This window comes from Rhododendron vialii, chromosome 12a (genome assembly GCF_030253575.1).
Source record: "Rhododendron vialii isolate Sample 1 chromosome 12a, ASM3025357v1".
In the NCBI taxonomy this organism is placed as follows: Eukaryota; Viridiplantae; Streptophyta; class Magnoliopsida; order Ericales; family Ericaceae; genus Rhododendron; species Rhododendron vialii.
In genome coordinates this window covers 6,865,005-6,882,069 of record NC_080568.1, presented here as the reverse complement: position 1 = coordinate 6,882,069, position 17,065 = coordinate 6,865,005, and the positions used below count along the sequence as shown (strand labels likewise).

The 17,065-nt window shown below is 36.8% G+C and overlaps 1 protein-coding gene across 1 annotated transcript; it reads right to left on the bottom strand.

Moving 5' to 3' along the window:
• Positions 1–4,705: 4,705 nt before the first annotated feature.
• Positions 4,706–16,794, bottom strand: LOC131310337 (disease resistance protein RPV1-like). The gene is made up of 5 exons (XM_058337301.1): positions 16,206–16,794; positions 10,493–11,597; positions 8,313–8,735; positions 6,150–7,745; positions 4,706–5,598 (listed from the first exon to the last, which is right to left on the bottom strand). The coding sequence occupies exons 1-5, from the start codon at positions 16,679–16,681 to the stop codon at positions 4,909–4,911; spliced, it is 4,290 nt and encodes a 1,429-aa protein (XP_058193284.1). The 5' UTR covers positions 16,682–16,794; the 3' UTR covers positions 4,706–4,908.
• Between the last annotated feature and the right edge of the window lie 271 nt (positions 16,795–17,065).

Genomic DNA, 17,065 nt, shown 5'->3' with positions numbered 1-17,065 from the left:
GGACATTAATTACACTCATAATATTATGTTTGAATTCTTCAATTTTACGTTGAGGGCACGTCTGACGACTCAGAAAACATCAAGATCATTTATCTGCATGTCGGTTGCCTTAGTTAACAGTGAGATGCTCCATGCAGGTAGAGAGAAACTCAATTCGGTATGCAACACTGATGATAAGTGCCGATTTTCATTTATAAACAAAAGTATAAATTTACAATAGTTTTATACATTTTGAATTGGTCTCCCCCATACTCGAGAATGGGACAGTATGTCAGTATCTACCATCGTCAATTCATAAATCACGAGAACTGAATTCACTATGCACTGTGAAACAGTAATTAAGTATTTAACACCTATAAACAGCAAATATAGATTTAGATCACTTTGAATTGGTCTCTACCCAGTACAGAATGGGACATATCTTCTGATTGACCAAAAAAAAAAAAATATCTTCTACTACTAATGTTTCGGGACACCTCATCATCTTTTATTCCTTCGCGTCCCACCAGAAAAATCATTGTCACCTGGACTTTTTTTTTAGACAACTCCATTGTTTAAGTCAGTTTACGAGCACTTCGATTATTTGGCGGTCCAATTCCATCGTTCATTCGTGAGGAGCTTAAAGAAGTTGATAACGCTTGTAGGAAAGCTTCGAACCTGAGACATTAGGAGAAAGCAAACTTGTAAGTTTCAAGCTTTGACCATCGTGCCAACCAGTGAGGTCTATCACCTGGACTTATTTAGTTATCTTCTTTATTTGCATACTCTCGGTTGCATAATTGCATTTGATAAAAATCACATACAGAATAAGCAAGCAGAAAATGCATTACTATTTGTTTCTCTAATTATCTATTTATCTAATTAAAAAGAGATACTTATTGTTCAATGATTATGCTTATTTATATTTATTTAAGAAAGGTCAATGTGCATAATTAAAGAGATATTCAATTTTTATCTTTTCTTAAGTGCCGTAGTTTTGATTGGCGAAACTGATAAATTAAAAACTACTATATCACTTTGACACGTGTCAATATGATTGCCCGTTCCATGCAACTGTGAATAAGCAAGCAAAAAACTACTAAATTTTGGCCCTTGTATAATCAAAACTAGAAACCTTTTGCCAATAACCAAACCTTTTCTCTCTTCCATTTCTCTCTCTCTCTCTCTCACACACACACACATTTTTAAAAGAAGTTTTTGTTATTTTTGCAAAAACTGTAAAACTGGTTTTTATTAAAAATTGTTTTTTTGTTTTTTTTAAAAAAACTGTTATTTTTAAAAAAACTGTTATTTTTAAAAAAATGAATTTTTTCCAAAAACCTTTTTTTTTTTATTTTTCCGAAAAGTTATTCTTTTCAAAATAAAGTTTTCAAAAAATTATTTTCTATTTCTAATAACCTGCTTTTATTAGTTTGAAAACTATTTTTTAAAAAATTGTTTAATATGGTGACAATTTAAAATATGAAGCATAATTAAACCTAGATTACATGATAACTTAATATTTCCTAATATTATGCTAACAGTTTTATGGTAATACGTAGCTTGAAAATTGCTAAGTTATGCTTATGAAGAAGATAGAGAATTGGATCGTGTCTTATCAAAAAATTCAAAGCATAAACAAATATCTCGTATGAGAAATTCATGGAGAGGAATGTATAGGGCTAGCGAAAGGGATAAATGGTTAGCCTCTTTCGATGCGATTGTCAATTCGAAACTGATCAACAAAATTTAAACTCCATGTTTACTTGCACTGAAGCCCTCATCATTTGACTTCGTCTCAATTGGAGCCTACAAGTGGAAGAAATCACCTCATTCTATTACAAAGTTGAAATGTAGCCTTATCTTTTGCCTATTGCCCTTGAATTTTATCACCAATGTGGGCAATAACTACCACAATCTTGTGACTTTTGCTAATATCGAATAATCATGAGTTTATCAAAACTTTAAACATTTAGAAGAGTAGTTTAAGGGAAGTAAAAACAAAGTAGGCCAATCTTCAAAAATACTTGGAGAGATATGTGGATGAAAAGCTGACATTGCTATCATAAGAGAGTTTGAAAAAGATCAAGAAATTCGGATTTAGTTTGTCATTGGGTTAAACTGGTGGGCCGAGTTTACAATTTTTACTTTTCTTTTCTCTGGAATGGGGACCAAGATTATTACTGTTGGTCCTTGAGCTATGTGAAATTCCAAGTCAGATGTACCAAGATTTTACCATTTTATCTGCTGGTCCAACATTCCATTAATAAATCAGAATGTCTTTATCTTCTGATAATAGACATTACTCAACCAAAAAAAAAAGATATTACGCTCGTAATATTTTGTTTGAATTCTTCAATTTTACGTTGAAGGCACGTTTGACGACTCAGAAAACATCAAGATCCTTTATCTGTATGTCGGTTGCCCCAATTAAAAGTGAGATGCTCCATGCAGGTAGGAAGAACACAATTCGGTATGCAACGCCGATAATAAGTGCAGATTTTCATTTCTAAACAAAAGTATAAATTTACAATAGTTTTATATATTTTGAATTGGTCTCCCCCATATTCAAGAATGGGACAGTATCTACCATCGTCAATCCATAAATCACGAGAACTGAATTCACTATGCACTGTGAAATAGTAATTAAGTATTTAACACCTATAACAGCAAATATAGATTTAGAGCACTTTGAATTGGTCTCTACCCAGTAGAGAATGGGACATATCTTCTGATTGACCAAAAAAAAAAAAAATATCTTGTACTAATGTTTGGGGACACCTCATCATCTTTTACTCCTTAGCGTCCCACCAGAAAAATCATTGTCACCTGGACTTTTTTTTTGACAACTCCATCGTCTAAATCAATTTACAAGCACTTCGATTATTTTTGATGGTCTAATTTTACCGTTTATTTGCAGGGAGCCCAAAAGAGTTGATAACACTTGTAGGAAAGTTTTGAACCTGAGACATTAGGAGGGAGGGAACTTGTAAGTTTCAGGCTTTGACCACTGTGCCAACGACTGGAGTTTATCACCTGGACTTATTTAGTTATCTTCTTTATTTTTTTTACTTAAAAAAATAAGCAATCAGCAAATATGCTCATTTGCATACTCTCGGTTGCATAATTGCATTTGATAATAATCGCATATAGAATAAGCAAGCAAAAAATGCATTACTATTTATTTCTCTAATTATCTATTTATCTAATTAAAAAAAGATAATTATTGTTCAATGATTATGCTTATTTATATTTATTTAAGAAAGGTCAATGTGCATAATTAAAGAGATATTTAATTTTTATCTTTTCTTAAGTGCCATAGTTTTGATTGGCAAAATTGATAAATTAAAAACTACCATATCACTTTGACACGTACGTGTTAATATGATTGCCTGTTCCATGCAACTGTCACTTTTTAACATACGGGCATTTGGCAATATTTGATTGATCTATTATTGTGCCGACAAGGCTTCTACAGCCAACCGCAAATGCATAGAGTACCCCACGCACCTCTCTAGTCTTTCAAGACCAGATTTTTGTTTATCTTTCTCGGTAAGTGAACTTCTTCTTTTCTTTATTTGCTTAGTGGAGCATAATAAATTAGCATAGTTGGTGGTAGTGGACTAAAGTGGAGCATAATAAATTACTCCGCCCATTGAAAACTACGGGCTCGGGCCAGGTAAAAGCCTGGCGGGGTGGGCGGGCTTCAGGCGGACTGCAGACCTTCGGGCTACATGATGATCCTTAATAATTATCCACAAGGCCAAACGACACACACTTTAAAAAGAATGTCAAACAATTCAGTTTTTTTTTTGGGCAAATTGCTAAATATCAACGAGCTTTTGACAAAAATGATTTTCTTTAGACTATCGGTATGGATAATCTTTTGAAACGAACGTGATATTTCATTATTCCATATGCAATCGTTTGCTTGGTATTTATTTTACAACTAAACAGCCCTCATTAATTCTATCAAACACTTAATGGCGACTTAAGCGATTATGTCCAGAAGACATAGGCCCTATTTGCTAGTAGCACTTATTATAAGTTAGTGTTTTAGATTATTGGCTTAAAAAAATTAAAAGAAGTTATAAAACTGTTTATTACAGCTTTCTATAAGTTGTAAAAAAAAAAAAAAAAGTAGAACCTGTTTGCTTGAATTTTCTGTCAAATAATTTTTTATAAACTGTCTAGATTCTCCGTAAAACTTGAACAAGAATAACTTATTCACTTAGGATTCTTTTGTCAATTCATAACAAATTAAAATAAGCAAAAAAATTTAAATTGAAATTTAAAATAATCGACTCCTTCATCACCAAGTAAGAGTCCAGTATTTCATTCTTGACCGTCCCTTAAAAAGTTTGTACAATTATCATTTTTGTTTTTTTTGAAAAGCTAATGAGAAAAGGTAATGGGTAAAAATGGAAGATTATTTCTGAAAGTATAGATAAAAGTAGATGTGGAAGGTATAATCGAATACCACTTGTTTCCATCAAAAATAAAAAAAAAATACCAATTTTAGTCCATTCAATTAAGGAAAATTGAATAGCGAGTATTTTTTTAAACTAAATACCAAAATGCTAAAAATACCGTTTACTCAATAGCGTTAACTCACCCAGTTTTGAATAGCATGTGTATTGTCATGACTTCTACCCCGGAGTCCAACAAGAGAAGGATAAAAGGGAGTAACACAAAAGCTTGTGATTCAGTGCGTAGTAAAATATGGTTGCCATGAGAAATGAACTCAGATTCAATTCTTTCCATGATACTGAATCAAGTAGCAAATAATTTCAAATTTTTACAGTATGGATGGCCGAAAAAGGAGGAGTTCAAAGAACCATACAAACAATAACATCACAAAACAATTGAAAATCGTCTAACCGGCGGAACTTGAAGCATTGCGGAAACGGAAAGAGAGAAGCAAGAGCACTAAGCAAAGAACATGAATACCAACCAACTCAGCAGCAGAAAGGTAGACGGAAGAGCGACGAAGAGAAGCAGCAAATATTTCCGATGATTAGATGACAGTAGTCCTTTGCTTTGTTTCCTCCCTACCGTTTCTCCATCATTCTCAGAAACGCTATCCCTTATACGAGTGCCTTCCTCAGAAGATCCGACAAACGTTGCCAATTTCTGTGATACAGACTGTTGACCTTCGGGCAACCATTTCTCATCTCCATCATAATCGTCGTCGTTTTCAAAAACAAGATGAATCCCACATTTCTTTAGCTGAACCCCCTTGACCACAGGAGGGTTCTGCCTGGCCACTTGAATCTTATCGCCTTCTTGTAAAAGAGAAACTAGTGGGTGACAATCTGGATAACGGCACAAGTAGAAGTAATCTTCATCATCTTTCGGTACTCCTGATAAAAGCGGTCCAGTGGTAAATACTGGTTTCGGTTTGTTCTCTCTAAGGATCTTTATTTCGATACCCGCCACTACAGGGAGTTGGTCTCTTAAATCATCTGGTATTTGATGGTTTATAGAGACGACAACGCATACAATTACAGCTTTGATCACACGGTTTTTGGGCTTCGAGTAACAAATCACTTCTGGAGTGAACCAATCTGGGATTTCGCTTCCGGGGATACTTAAATTGTACATATACTTCAAGGCAAGCTGCATTCAGATAAAAGAGCTATTTAAGATGCAGAATACGGGATATATACATATATGTATACACACACACACACATGATACGCATTGTACATATACTCCCATTGTACTTTGTATACTCTTTCAGCTGGATTTCAGCTTTGCAATGAAATTCCCATTTCTTGAAAGAAAAAAAATCCCTCTAATTTGTAGGATATTTGGAGAAAAAGAAGCTAATATCAATATATAGTTCTAACCTTTTACATGGATGGGAAGTAGAAAATCTATATTTACCCTAAATACCATTTGAACACAAGTACCTTGCTGAAAAACCCATATCATGTTATCTGAGAATATTTCATAATGTACCATACAAAGTGTTTAAGACGTGTTTCAGTACCCATATTTTTTGGATTCAAAGCCTAAAATGATACGATTTGAGTTTACATGGTCTCCCACTTACTATTCTCCTCTACATCGAATGCTCGTATCCAAGGCCAAGAAAATCTATCTACAGAGAGAGAGAGAGAGAGAGAGAGAGAGAAAGAGAGAGAGAGAGAGAGAGAGAGCAGAACCTTGTCAAGTTTTCCCTTAGCCACTGAAGAGCAGGAACTACAACCGCTCATAAACAACCTTCTTAAGGACTTCAAGCATTCGAGACCTGGAATATCATTTAACTTAACACAGTTCGCAAGGTTCAGGTCATGTAAATACTCTAGACTCGATAGATCGGATATAGTTTCCAATGCAGTACAGCTTTCAGCATTCAACTCCAACAAACTTGACGGGAGTGGGGGAAGAACTCGGAGATTCTCACAGTGAGGCAGAAAAAGCCTTTTCAGAATGGACAGTCCTCTTAGACTGCAAGGAAGACTGTGAAAGTCATTGTGACGCAGACTCAAAGTCTCTAAACACGACAACTTCTCAAAATCATCTGGTATTTTTCCAGATATTTTCCATGCATGTGCATCAAATTCTTCTAACAAGGAAATATTTGAGAAAGAAGAAGGAAGCACAATCGGCTTATTAGTTATCTCTGTAGTTTCAGCATCCTCAGATACCTCACGATAAGGCTTCTTTCCCATTTTCAATATCATCAACCTGGAGAGCATGCCAAAGCTTTCGGGTAGTTCTGTCACTGAAGTTTCCTCCATGTGCAAGTGGTGGAGGAATTTCAAATTCCCAATTGAAGAGGGAAGTCTGCAAAGCTTCACACACTTGTTCAATCTCAACATGGTGAGGTTTTCCAACATTCCTATGGATTCTGGCAGCTCTACAATGGAAGCATTCACAATGATCAACCTGGTAAGAGTTACCAAGTGTCCGATTGAATCTGGCAACGATCTAAGAGATTCACAATTTCTCATCTCAAGCTTTTCAAGAGATTTCAGACCATCAACCTCATCTGGCAGATCTATGATCGATGTCCCATCCAACTGAAGCTCAACAAGGGAAGCCAACCCACCAATGGAAACAGGGAGTTTGGTGAGAGAAGAACAGTTTCCAACAGATAATTCTTTCAGATAGGATAACGAACCAACAGAAGCTGGCAGTTCCATCAGTGAACTACCATTAAGCCAAAATTTCACTAACATTTTGAGATTGACAACAGAAGCAGGTATTACAGTAAGCGATTTACACCACATCAAACTAAGTGTCTCCAGATTGACCAAAAAGCCAATGGAGTCAGGTAACTCTTCTAATGCAGAACCATTAAGTGAAAGGTCCCTTAAAGAACCCAGCTGTCCTATGCAAAGGGGTAGCCGCTTTAGGGATCGGCAGTCGTTTAAACTGAGAACTTCAAGTTTTGTAAGCCGGAATATAGATTCAGGCAATTGCTCTATCGCAGTATTATCAACAAGAAGCTTTCTTAAAGAATTCAAGCAATCCATCTTCTGCGGCAGTTCTTTTAATTTAGAGCAACCGGAGAGGATAAGGGTCTCAAGATGTTTCAGACCAGACACATCGTTTGGAAATTCCACAAGGTTAGAACAATCTCTCAGGTTTAAATGACGTAGAGTAGTTGCATCACCAAGTGATTTATGAATCGTCGTTAAACTAGTGCAACGCTCAAGGATCAGCTTTTCCAAGGCGTGATGCCTGGATAAATCAGGAACAGCAGTTAGGTTGTAGCAGCCATGAAGATTCATAACCATCAAGTTCTCTGCCACCTGAAAATTTACCAAGATTTACTTGCGCCCGTCAAAAAAAACTGCTGCAATGCAAAACTGTATGTGAAACCAAAATCAAGGAACAACCTCATCGACAACAGGTTTGCAAAAGGGAATAAAAGCAAAGAGGAGAATAACAAAAATGAACACAGGGAAGCCTTTACATATTCATTCTCAATCAAAATTCATTCAACAAATCATATACAGAACAAGACAAGACTAAATTATCTGACATTAGAACACTCTCTCCGACAATAAAGAATCACAATGGAATCCCAAACCTTGTCAACCAACATAAGGCATTTTGTGTTACCAAGGAAATAATATATGGTTGCAAAATCAACCCTCAGCCAAGCTGTCCACAGACTCCACACTTAGACATGTTTAACAAATTACAGCATTCACCAGCCACATCGCAATATTGAACAATGGACACTAAGTCGAGGAATATAAAGTTTTGACACTAAACCTAAGACCAATTACTGGCACCAGAAATTTAAGCTTGGGTACGAGGAAATTCAAAAGCAGCCAAACATCTCATATTATTGATGCAATAGTGGAACATACCTTGTTCTTGTACCAACTCCACCATCTCAAGCCCCACACATTTTCTATCTTGCTGTCTGAGAGATCAAGAACAGTAAGCTGCTGTGGACAAAAATCAGAAGGAAGATTTTTCAAAGGACATTTCCTCCATTGTAGCCACTTTAGTTCAGGAGGTATGCATTTGAAATTTCCCTCCAATCTCACGTTACTTAACTGAAGAAGTCTCAGACAAACCATCTTTTGAAATGGTTCAGTCCGAAGTGTCACCTCTCCCTCTTTCTTGGCTCCAGAGTAGAAGTACTCTCTCCATAAACCCATCAAGTATGTTATTACAGAGGTGATATTGGGTGTCATTTGGAATATGTCCAAAGAAAGTGATTCAGGGATCACCTCCATATGATTCTTTTCAAAGTTTAGAATGATTCCTTGATTACATCTCGTTCCCTGACATCAATGATATAAAGGAAAAAAATTAGTACAGTATCATGAAATACAGGCCGAATTGGTGCCAATCATGAATCACAGGCCAAATTGGAGCCAAGTGAAGGAAAAGCAGTAAGAAATTTAAGCTAGTACAATTACATTCAAGGTGACACCAGAAAATATAAAAGCAGTCATGTTGCAGAAACCGTGACGTGTGACAAACTCAACAACTTCTATTTTTCTGGATTGGCCGATTGGACACCAGTACCTCACTAAGAGACTTTGCTAGGTAAACCCACTAACACCTCCATTTAGTTTTGTTGCAGAATAAGGTCCTACTTCCTTGCATCATTTAATGTGTTTTTTTTTTTTTTTATCGGCAAAAATAATTTCATTCATCACAAGGATATAAAATGAAATCAGTTCAATACAGTAGGAGTAGAAATGCATTGAGAAACTTCTTCATTTAATGTGTTACTGCCGACTGGTGCCTAGAAAAGCAAAAATGTGTATCTCTACAGTTCTATTGCCCAAAAAATAGTAGGAAAAGCCTAAACAAATAGAACAAACACAAGGTTTCCCTGGTTCACGCACTGAGATGACTCGTCCGAAGATCAAAAATTTCAATATGATGTGTTCTTTCGGTTGGAAGTATTTACTATACCTTTAAAAAACTTGGAATACTGTTTAAAGATAAACGGTCGGAAGTATTTACAGTACCTTTAAAAAACTTGGAATACTGTTTAAAGACAAAACTATGTCCTATCCAAATCAAATGTAACCAACTAATAAAATCGATAAACATATTTGACTCCACTCACCTATTCATGTAAAGATGTAGGAGTCTAATTCAGGATTAGACGGTTATACGGTGCTTTACTAACCAAAAACTATTGAACCAAATAAACAATCACTAGTGTTTATGAATTTGAATTCTGCACAAAGTTCCTACCAAACCAGGTTCACAAATTTGAATTCTTCACAAAGTTCCCACCAAACCAGGTTCACGAGTTCAGATTCTTCACAAAGTTCCTACCAAACCAGGTTCACGAATATATACGAAATTATCACCCCATTAACTAAGGTAATGAAGTTTCAAACAAACTTTCAAGAGAGACTAGACAGTATATTTGGTAACAAGATTTAAAGGACAATTAACAATATTAAGAATCATATTCAGTAAGAACCAATAAAATTTGGATTTTATTTTTGAACAGCAAAATTGAGAATATAATGAGCACTAGTGTAAAGATTTGGGTTGAGGAGTTGACTTTGAATATGACAAAAAATAACAAAGGCCATTCTAAAAGAAATTAGGAAGAAAAAGAAGAAGCTAATTGTGATAAAAATCAAAGAAAATAAATGACTAAACCCTGTCACATTGTCTCTCTTCATCTCTCTTTTTCTCAAGTCTGCATTCTCATATTCTCAATCACATTCAGACGGATAATTTGTACCCAAATATATCCATTTTTAGTAACAAGGAAAACAAGCTGAGTAAACTAGTACTCCTTGTGTCCCATATTCTTGTTCTTTCTTTTCCTTTTCGAGTTGTCCTGAAAATATTGTCTATTTTAAAAAGCCAAAGAAAAAGATTGTAGTTTACAAGGGTAACCATTGGAGATGCAGTAAATCTAATAGAAAGCGAGGCGTGGGGGATTAGAGAACTAATGTCATAGAATTTAAATTCAAACACATTAAATAGCATGTCCATTAAAAAGTTGGTATTCCCAAACAGGACCTAAGAGAAAGGTAAGCCCTGCAGCTAAGATTCATACCATCCTATCTTTGAAGACAGTCAGAATTTCAGCATGATCCCACAGTCTGCTTCGCATACCGGGATCTGCAAGGCTTTCCTGCCGAACAATTTGTCTGCCCATATCCCTAATTTGGTCATGCATCCAAAAACTCTTGTCCTGCATAATTTTAACAAGCGATCTTGCTACCAGGACATTGATTGCAATCTCAGCTCTGAAACCGCAGCCCTTCACTATGTCAATTGCTTCATCTCTCCTCATTTCTAGATTAACAAATAAACAAGCAATATCGAGGAATATACACTTCTCTTCCTCATCCAGCCCGTTAAAACTTATCCTTAGGATATCCTGGAGATGGCGCGGACGAATCTGCTTCAGCTTTTGCAGAGCATCTTCCCATTCCTCCACTCTCCTCTTATCAAACAGAAAAGAACCAAATACCTCCAGAGCCAAGGGTAATCCTCCAGTAAGGGACACAATTTGTCGAGACAGACTCAGGAAAGTTTCAGAGGCCTTTTTAGTTCTCAATGCATGATAACGGAAAAGGTCTACTGAATCAGAGGAACCCAGTTCTCTCACCTCATACATCTCATTCACATGATGAGCAATCAGAACATCTTTATCTCTTGTAGTAATAATTATTCGGCTTCCTTCATAAAACCACTCTCTTTTGGCAACCAGTGCACCAAGGTGGCTTCTATCATCAACATCATCTAAAACAATAAGGACTCGCTTCTCATGAAGCATCCTTTCAATTGCAATTTTTCCAGCATTAGCATCATCTACATTAGATGCCCTTCCCAATGAAAGATCACCAAGGAGTTTGTTCTGAAGAGATATCAAACCATTTTGTTGCATCATCTCTCTAACGTTGGAAATGAAACTGCGGTGTTCAAAGTGACTGACAAGTTTATTGAAGGCAGCTTTAGCAAGGGTTGTCTTGCCGACCCCACCCATTCCATGAAGCCCCAAAACTCGTATGCCGTTGGATTTAACATCTAACAATCTCAATAGTTCCTCAATGGGGTAATTCAGCCCCACAGCATATGAAGCCACGCCCATTGGTGTGTTGCTTAATTCAGCCAAAATCTTTCTGACTAATAATTGAATCAACCCAGGTTCTTCGCTGCCATTAGATGTCATATTGAGAACGTAGTAGGTAAATGCAAAAAAAAAAAGAAGAAAAAGGAAAGAAAACTTCTACACGTTTTAACAACCAAATGGCAAATTTGGAGAAAGTTACCAGCATGCTACATCAAGTGATCAAACACGAAGAGAACGATGTAAATTACTTTAAGAGCCCCATGCTAATAATCTCTTAGGTAGTTGGTAGAACTAGAGTCGGAGTTTCTTTTGCCTTTAAAAAAAAAAACTTTTAAGTACATGAGAATATTTTTATCAGGAGGGTCCGTTTTTTAATCAACATTACACATTGAAGACACCATTTCATACCATGTCCTAAAAATATCTGCATGCCTTTATCTATGTTAATTGCTAAGTCATCTATATGAGATTATTTGCTTGCTGGTACTAAATATGTTGAGCTTGCGCCTCTGGTAGATGTTGTCATACCCACTTCCAAAAGCTCAAGAAGTAACACTGCCAAGTTATAACAAACGAAGCCTCCTCCCCACTAAAATAACAATGTAGTCAGGAACTTCTATGTTTGCAAATCCAGAAATCAGGGAAAATGTGTAACTAATGACTGAAGGAACAGAAAAAAACCCTCAACAAACACAATTTATGATATACTCTCTCTGGAATATTATCAACTCAATCAACAGCTTCATAGCCAAGAGGCCTTTTATCCTTGTTTCTAATAGTTGGAATTCTAAAATCACTAGGAAACAGCTTAGGACAAAAAAATACTTGCTAATAAAGCCTATAATTAACATGTTAAGGAAATTCGCCAACCACAGAGACATTTGAGATCATAGTCGTCAAAATATAAATTTAATCGCGTGAATTGAAATTGCCTTTACCTGAATCATGAAACGAACACATAGTCAATCGTACAGATTCTGTCATAGCTGTAAAACTACACTAAAAAGTACATTTATGATTTCATATATAAGAGATGCATTACAATGATGCAAAGGCCTAAACTAATAAAAGTTTGCTCCAAAAAGATCATGTAGTCCAATATTCTTAGCTTGCTTGAATGGCAAAGTCCGAGGTTCTAAGCCCTGGCCTGAACTATGATCCAATATAGCCTAAATGATTATGCCATGGTTTCTAGAGGAAACAAGATGATGTTAGAGATACACACAATATTCATTCATAGATGATGTTATACTTACCGAGATTCAAATATTATTGTATACTAATTGTCCAAAGAATCATCTTAGAGATATCTATTCCATGGGCGTTGAGTCAATATAATTTGTCTTGTATCTTAACCATGCAAATTTTTTTTTGGTAAAGTGAGAAAAATAATTATGGGTAGATATTAATATAGCCGTAAAACACTATAAGATCTACATCGGCATTCTAGAAGAACAAATAATAGAGAAAGGGTTAAGAGCACAACTGGTCTGGATGCTCTAATCTCGAAATGCTTCAAGAATTGATTACACAATAAATACTCTATGAATATCTCTTGCTTTTCCGCAAATATAATAGATGGAAAAGGGATTCAAAATTGTCAGATGTGTTTTCAAGAATCGCAGGTACCATAATTTGGGAATCAAGTTGTGAATCGTATAACATTCATCGCCACTTTAATCCCAAGATAGATTCACCGATAGATTCACCAATAGATTTGTACTGATTTTGACTGAATCTTGAACAGAATCATGAATTTCCAATTTTGACAATCATGTTTGAAATATACTCAAACCTAAAAGTTCAAAAGAAAAAGAAGCATTCTGGCAAGAGAAAACCAAAACCAAATATGTTTTCTTTGGCCTAATGACTATAATTACCACTTTTGAACCATCGTAGGTCATGTCCCAGCTGTGTGTTTGCTCCTTGGACCATTTCGGATGAGACATTGGTGGTCCCAAGACAATTCAAAGCAAAGGAAAGTCCTCGAAAGAACCATCTTGTTACCATAAACGGTCAAATTTCTCCCCAAACTTGCTATGCTATCTAACAACACCACATCACCCAGCCAAAAGCAAACAACAGTTAATCCCATTCAAAATCGTACAATTTGAAGCTTCTAAACTTCCAGTTCAGGTTACTTATTGTACAAGGCTAAGGGTGCTTATTTTACAACTCATTATGAGGAAGTAATCGAGTTTAGAAAAAGAAAAAGAAAACTAAGAGCAAACACACGGGCTCGTTTCTCTATGCCTTGAGTCCTGAATCCAACATTATGGCTAGAATATACACCTCGGGTTCTAAACGGTTAGGGTTTGTTCGGTTTGGATTTTGAGGGAGGTTTTTGGTAGTGGAGAGAGAGAGATAGAAAAAATTTATTTGGGACCACGCGCAGAGAGAGGAGTAGGGTTTTGAGGTCTTAGGCTTTGCTTCTCAATGGTAGTTAGTCCCCTTAAGGTCTGTTCTTTTCCTCAGTGGTTGTTATGAAAAGATAATATACACTAAAGAGTTGACATGAGTAACACATGCAAGAGAGTGTGCGGACATAGGCAAGCAAACATAAAATCAAGATGGGAAGTATGGAGTGAGGAAGCTTTTCATCACTTAAATATATTTTTACCCATGGAAAACAAGTCACACTAAGTCTATTTAAACAAGAAGCAATTTTTGCTAAAATATCTTTAGGTAAATCAGTCATAACCAAGCAACATCGTGTCTTTGACCTTCTCTAGGCATAACCACACAAACGAATAAAGTGCTTTGCATGTACTGCATCGCTTACCAGCAAAGACTGAAATATTCTAACACAAGCTGACCACCAATTGGGTAGTAAGCTGGAAAACAAAGTCAACTGTGAAACAAATAAAACACCTACGAAGGAGTTTAATTTAACCGAATGACAGAGACTCTACCATTTTACAAGGAATATACCAAATAATAAAGATAGCGGGGGAATCAGAACAAAAACGCTACTTAAATTATTCTCAAGTTGCAGAAGTCAATGCAATTAAGAACTACCAAAAAAAATGGCCAATGCATGAGAAAATCCAAGTGAACTAAAAATTTAACAACAAAAAATAAACAGCTGAATTCCATTAAAAAATAACATAGTACATTAAGGACCACAATCTCAGTCTGCTTATCATACTTGAAGTCTAAAGCTTCCCTGGCAGTACCATTGTATTACAATGGTGACATCCAATTAGTTCCTTCAAGGAAATGACATTATAGAAAGACTCACATGTCCCTTCTTATCATACTTGAAGCTAACTAATATTGCCAGCACAGGTAGACCATGAAGGCAGATATCAAGCTAACTATGGCTCTAGATCCCACAAACAACAGCTGGAAGGATACAGTCATTTTCCTTTGAGATAGGACACTCCTATCAACATAGGGAGAGACTTTTTCTTTTTCTTTTTTTGAAGGCAAACGTAGGGAGAGACTTAGTGCAAAAGCTTCATCACAATGCGGATATTAAGTGGACGTTAAATATGACACGGTCAACTCGACTTAGTGTCTGCACTAAAATAAGTTGCTTACTTTCACATGATTCTTCTAATAGTCGGATTATTTTAGATATTTTTCTCGTCAAGGCATTTCTTTAATTCAATTAGACGTTCAGCTAAATTAACCATATCTATGTAACCCAATTTCTAAAAGATTCACCCAAAATAGCATATCCAAATTACAAGAAAACATCTGCATCATTAGTCTTATACCCCTATTAAAAAGGTAGGCTCAGTGTGGAGGCTAGTTTTCTTCTGGGCTCATCTTCACAACTAAGAAAGCTAGGAGGATCATAGTTCTGCTGACTTATCTCCCTCTCATGACAGAATTTTGAAAGCTGGAACAAGAATTCTGCTGGGTTTTCCCTCTCCGGACTGAATCAAGAGTCAAGACTCAAATTTGCCATGTTCAAAAAGAAAAAGACTGAAGCAAGACTCCAGTTTAAAGTATAGCCAAGCATTCTTAAAATAATCTCTCTCAAACTAAAAAAGGGAGCCGAGTAAGACTATTTAATACTGGAGTAGATTTCTCTCTCTCTCTCTCTCTCTCTCTCTCTCTCTCGCTTATATATATATATGTGTGTATATATATATATACACACACACACTATTATAACTGAATCAAAAAACTAATACCCCGACAGGAACCAGAATCCATCTCCGGCTTTTAGAAGCATTATACTATTCCATTCATGCGAAACACAAACACCATATTAAAATACTAAACCAATGATTGAATTTCATTGGGGATACCCTACCAGAAACATTGAAATCAAGGTTTTAAATAACAAAATGTAAAGGTCAAGTTGGCAGGGTAACGGTAGCGGGGGAGTATCGACCGATACGGGAAAGGAAATCGGTGGTAGCAGTAGGGAATATTTTTAAAAAATTCTTTTAAGTGCCTTAATTACCCGTAGGCTTGCAATTTTCCCTCTCACCGGTAATCGTCCAATATTGCAATTAATGGTTCGGATTTACTCAACACGAAGAGTCTTCAAACATATCCGAACCATTGATCTTCTCAATGTATGGTCCATAGATCTTCCCATTGTATGGTCCATATTTGGACTGTCCAAAACTTGGATCGCAGAGGATCCGATCCCAAGTTGAAAACCGTTATTGCAATTAATGGCCGATATCTAAAACCTTCATTTAAATGAAGAGAGAGGAGAGAGAAGTACCTATTCTGATAAACCCAACCAGAGATCCCACCCGCCTTTCCCATCGCATCTCTCCACCGCACGACCTTTTCCACCCCAAACCTACTCTCGAGGCTTCGAAAGTCCTCTTCGAACGGCCCTTTCTGCCGCCGCACGTGCGAGGGGTCCACGTTGAAGAACACGGGGAGAAGGAGCCTTCGGCACTCGCAGATGGTCGCGAGCTCCTCGAGGCACCACCGCGACGAGGCATAGCTGGGGGAGATGACGGCGATGGCGGCGGCGGAGTCGTGGATCGCGTCGATGAGGCTGGACGCGATCTCGTCGCCCTTGCTCATGCCCTCGTTGTCACGGAAGGCGCGGACGCCTTTTGCGAGGAGGGCTTCGTAGAGGCGGTCCGTAAAGCCGTGGCGAGTGTCCTCCCCTCTGAAGCTCAGGAACACGTCCCACCGGAGCCTGAACGCTGGCGCCGGTGGCGACGCGTCGTTGTTTCCCGCCATTTTTTTTTTTACTCCCGCCAACAGTGAACTAAACTCGAATAATTAGTCGAACTGAACTGCATGTAAACTAAACGAGACCATTTTGAATTATCTATCAAATTATATGTGGATTGCTGGATGAGTTATGAGTTTTCACTTGCAGGCCTTTACATATACTGTAGAAATAAAACTACACATATGGGTGTTTATATATCTGCAATTTGGCATGCGTGTGTGAGAGAGAGATTCCTTCCTCCTTCCGGACTCTATACATGTATATCAATGCGCGTTTACATGTACGTAGATAGAAGATAACTGGCCAGTGGTGATCTTGCAAAAATGTACTGTACGATTGATTGATAGTGGTATTGGGGCACCACCGCGCTCTCTCTCTTTTTCATCGAG